Source organism: Alligator sinensis, unplaced genomic scaffold, assembly GCF_000455745.1.
Source record: "Alligator sinensis unplaced genomic scaffold, ASM45574v1 scaffold642_1, whole genome shotgun sequence".
Taxonomy (NCBI): domain Eukaryota; kingdom Metazoa; phylum Chordata; order Crocodylia; family Alligatoridae; genus Alligator; species Alligator sinensis.
Genome location: NW_005842289.1, coordinates 325,743 through 330,696, shown reverse-complemented (window position 1 = coordinate 330,696; position 4,954 = coordinate 325,743). Strand labels below are relative to the sequence as shown.

Below are 4,954 nucleotides of genomic sequence, written 5' to 3'. Positions count from 1 at the left end.
TACTCATTGAATGAATCACTTTTAGGATTTGCAGAGATCTCTCTGTAGCACCTCAATTAACCACTGAAGAAAATGAAATATTGGAGCTGGATGAAGCTATAATCCATTGGAACTTTTTTTTGGTGTGCAATCCTAATCCAAGATTTATCGCTCATGATTGTAGCATACTATAAACCAGGGGTGGGCAAAATGTGGCCCATGGGTTGGATGCAGCCCACCAGGCCATTCTATCCAGCCCACAGGGCCCCTAAAAATTTAGAAAATTAATATTTATCTGCCCCTGGCTGCCTATCATGTGGCCCTAAATGGCTTGCCAAAACTCAGTAAGCAGCCCTCTGCCCAAAATAATAGCCCACCCCTGCTTTAACCCTTTTGGGAACTGTTTCAACCTCTAATGTTAATAGAACAGAGCATGAAAAATAGGCAGAAGAACAGAGGGTGAAATAAACTTTGCCTTCTAGGTAAGGCCTGCAGTTTCTGTAGAATTTTAATTTTAAAATTAACTTCTAGATCTTACAGTTGTTCAGAAAACTTGCTAGATGTCAGTGCTGCTACTGAGAAAAGATGATAAATGATGGATTTCACTACTGCTACTGAGAACCCTGTTGGCAAAGGTGAACTGTATACAAATCTTGCCAGATTCTTGCAACCGGGGGCAAAAACTCGAAGGCAATTTATTGACCCTTGCACAATTCCTAGAAAGCTTCAATTTCCAACTCTGATCTATAGCTGTCAGCTATACACAACTCCCAAGGGGTTGGATTCTAAATTTCAAGCCTTCTGAATAACAGAAGCTGAAGCAAATCCTGACACATGCAAAATCCTTCCTTTAAATTCATTAGCATTGCTTCAGTCTTCCATGAGCTATAAACTGCAGCTCATTTTTATCCATATCCCAACCTACTCTCTGAAAGTTTTCTTAACATTTCAGCCAATGCCAGCAAGGTTTTGTTATCTGGCAGTTTGGATAAATTTTCCTAAGCATGAAGTAGGCTTTGCCTCCAGTTTCACACAAACTATAAGTCTTTAAAAAATGGTTTTGGTATTTGCTATCTGGCAGTGCTTTAGCATCTTTCCAATCAAATCCTCAAAAGTTAGCTCACAAAAAAATGTTACGAGGAGTTACTGCCTCCTTTGAACATTATTTAAGGTAAAGACTTCAAAGAATTATGTACGTTTAAAAATACCTTTTTTTAAACTATGACTCATGTCAAAATGTTTCAACTTATCTGAACAATTTCACCTCTGAATAAAACTAAAGGACTCTTGAAAAAAGGATTAAATACAGGAAAGAGTTAAAATTCCAAACTTCCACACAAGAAAAAGACATTTACCCCACTAGCATGTATACATGGACAAGCAGCAAATTCAGATTCTGAAGGTTCTATCCAGAGTAAACCCATGATTCAACCCATGAAGTTGCTCAGCCAAAAAAAGAAAAAGAAAAAAAAAAAAATTGTTTCCCCAGACACCTAACTTTAATGCATGTCTGAATTTAACTATCAAAGAAGAATATTAGTCTCTAAATTAAACAAACAGCACACACTGCTCCCATCTAGCATCTTCAATAGCATTCAGCCTCCAGCATTTTTCTTGTCTCAGCACCTTCTCTTTCAAGCAAGGAAGTGCAGCAAGGCAGCAAATAAGTCCCAATAAGGCATCCAGAAGAAGCCACCTTTCAGCACAGCACTGCATTTTCTCCATATACAGGTTTTGTATATGCGAATTTGCTCTTATGCGATGACCCTTTTTACACACAAAATTTCTTATCTACGAGGTAAATCTGCAGGGGAAGGGGTGGGGGGAGGGGCGCAGTGTAGCATAGTGGCTGCAGGCAGATGGCATCCACCACTCCTGGGGCTGCAGCAGGGAGCAAAGTGAAAGGAACTGTCAGCGGGTGCGGGGTGCAGGACAGGGGACACACAGCTCTTGCAGCTACACACACCCCAGGAAGGCAGAGGGCTGGGCCTGTGCCGTGCTCTTCCTGGGGAGGGGTGTGCCCCCGGACCCGTGCACAGGATGAGGGCAGGCTGCCACTGTAGGCTGGGGCCAGTGGCAGCACCAGGCAGTTCCTGGTGGGGGTTTGGGCTGTGCTGTGCTCGGGGCATGTGGCAGCGGTGCTGGGAGGGAGGCTGCAGCCGCCCCAAAATTCACCATAGCCCCAACTTCCTCTTCTAGTGCCACCACCACCCATCCAGAGCGCAGTGTGGCCCAAACCCCCTCCGGAAACAGTCTGGTGCTGCCACCAGCCCCAGCCACCAGTGGCAGCCTGCCCTCATCCCATGCACAGGTCCGGGGGCGCACGCCCCCCGGAAAGAGCCTGGTGCAGTCCCCCAGCCCACAGCCCTCCTGGGGTGAGCATAACAGCAAGAGCTACACCCCCCCACACCCCCAACCTGTGCCCCGCACCCATCCATAGTTCCCTTCGCTTTGCTCCCTGCTGCAGCCCCAGGAGCAGCTGATGTCACCTGCCTGCAGCCACTGGGTTGCACTGCGCCCCTCCCCCCACCCCTTCCCTAGCCTTAGCCCCACTCTCTCCCACACTGCCATGGGAACATATCCCTATTTGTTAGCTTATAAACTGGGTTCCCTTTATGCAAATTCGAGTTATGCAGTTTTCCAGTACCGCATGTACCACATAAAGCAAGGGAAACCTGTACATTATCAAGATTTCAACAAAAGTGAGTTTGTCACAAGCCCTGCTTAGGTTTTTCTTATAACAATTTCAATGAGATATTGAAAGGATGTTGCAACTTAAAACAGCAAGAGCTTATCTTGCTAACCAGCAAAATAATTTAGTGTATCCCAGGAGAGATGCATGGTAGCCTTAACAAACATGGAGGAAAAGCAGATTTAACTTGAATTGATGATTTTTATTACTCATCAATGCCTGCCTCAAGACAGGTCCTTGAATGGCTTCTTTTAAGTAACTGAAATTAAACATTTTACTTGGTTGGGTTACAGTGACTTATTCTGGCCTGTTCACTATCCTTAAATGAAATGTATTCTTCTACTGTTGAGTTACCAAGGATGCACTGAACTAGGACTTGCTACTAGTTTTCAAAATAAGATACTTTCATCTTCTGCCAAGAAGAGAATCCCGGAGGCACTCTGAGAGTGTTACCTTTGTGAAAAGCTCTGCCAGAGAGGAAAACTAGAACTAACTATTCTTTAATGTTTGTGGAGGGGTCACTCTTCTCTCTCCTCTAATAATAAAATTAATAATAATATAATTAATAATTAGGTGTCCTCTATATTATGGCAAAGAACCTCTTGTGACTTAAACAGTGGGAAATTTTAGCCCTGAATGGGCATTAAGAAAAATAATGATAAAGATCTGGCTTGCTATTCCTCATTTCTTAAGTAAAAATATTCCAAAATTACCTAGCACTTACTAACTTGAACCACCCCTTCTTGATATTCTGATTGAAATATTAGTACTATGGAACTGTAATAGACATACAATGAATGAATGAATGACTACCTGGCTAGGTGACAGTTAAAAAGTACTTGTTAGTGGGAAGTCAATATCTAATGCTGGTGTTTATAGCAGTTAACTCCGCAGATCTGTATTTGGCCCAAGACTCTTCAACGTTTTTCAATTGATGACCTAGAATCCTGTCAAATCATTAAAAGACATGAGCCTGGGCTGAGCAGTAAGCAAGGAGTGATCCAGATTCCTTGGGAAGCAGGGGCCCATTCAAACAAAGTGTTACTAGGCACGCCTACATGATATGCTTCACTGAGCATTAGACTAATCCAATGCACAGTAAACCATTCCCACCTACATGTGCGCAAGACTTACTGGACAATAAAGTAGGCTAATGTGCACATCTCTAGTACCAAAGAAATATTAGTACTAGATTAACCACATATTAGCTACTGCATAGTAGCGCACACGTAGACACTGACTGGGAGCAATTTGCTCCCAGTCAGCCTAGACAGCAGGGGGCCAGAGGGGACAAGGGGAGGTACCCGTGACTCTCCTGTGGAGTTCAGAATCGTAGCCCAGCTCCACAGTGCTGGCTTGGAGTGATGCTCTGTGGCCGAGCAGCAGCAATGCCCTGAGCTCCCTCCTCACTTTGTTTGCTGTGGGGGACGGGGAGCTCTCTGTTCCTGGTCTCAGTGCTGCCTAGTTCGTAGCTCCCCCAAAGAGCCAGGAGCTGAGCAGTACCAGGATGGGGCAGCTCTCTGTCCCCACAGTGTCAGGCCACGGACAGTCCCCATCCCCTCAGTTCTGCTCTTGCCATGCAGTGCATGCCCAAGTTGGCTCCCGCTCCTCACCTGAGCCTGTGGGGAGCTGCAAGCGTAGCAGCGCTGGGACCAGGGACAGAGACTTCCCATCTCCTCAGCAAGCAAAGCAAAGGGAGAATTCAGAGTGCTGCTGCTGCTGCTCGGCCACGGGACATCGCCCCAAGCCAGTGCCTCAGAGCCAGGCTGGGAGCTGTCCCCTGCTCCAGGACAGCTCGCTCCTTCTCTCCATAGTCCAGGCCCGACTCCTGTGCCCACTGCCAGTGCAGGGCTGGCACCAAGCCTGGAGCTCCCCCCGGCCACTGCAGGGGGCAGAGCAGGGCGGCGGGGCAGAAGCCACCCTAGGCTCAAATGCTCTCGTTGGAAGCAAATTTGCTTCTGACACCAGCGCATGTGTACACGTGTTCCCGAGCACAATTTCCTGTGCCTTATTCTAATGCTCAGTCACCTTAAGATGCATTAATGGCACAAGAAGACACACCCACAGTGCAGCCAAGTGCAAAGCGTCAAGAGAGGAGCCGGACATACTGGCCGCAACATGACCACCGACTCGGATCCGCCGCCGCAGGTCGCTGGTAAGATGCTCATTGGGATGCTTCTCACGTACTTCGCGGGCGCTGCCGTGGGCGAAGCGCCCCCGGCCCCGGCTCCGGCCCCAGCCCCGGTCCCGGCCCGGCAGCCTTTTTGGCCTGGACCTGCGAGA

General features: G+C 47.2%; 1 protein-coding gene across 1 annotated transcript in view; it reads right to left on the bottom strand.

Annotated features, from left to right (window-relative positions):
* The window catches only part of ZDHHC1 (zinc finger DHHC-type containing 1), a 47,519-nt gene extending 42,592 nt beyond the window's left edge, over positions 1–4,927 (bottom strand). The window contains exon 1 of the mRNA XM_025209450.1: positions 4,700–4,927. Within this exon, the coding sequence (XP_025065235.1) occupies positions 4,700–4,777 (78 nt within the window). The 5' untranslated portion in view covers positions 4,778–4,927. The remainder of the gene's footprint in view (positions 1–4,699) is intronic.
* Between the last annotated feature and the right edge of the window lie 27 nt (positions 4,928–4,954).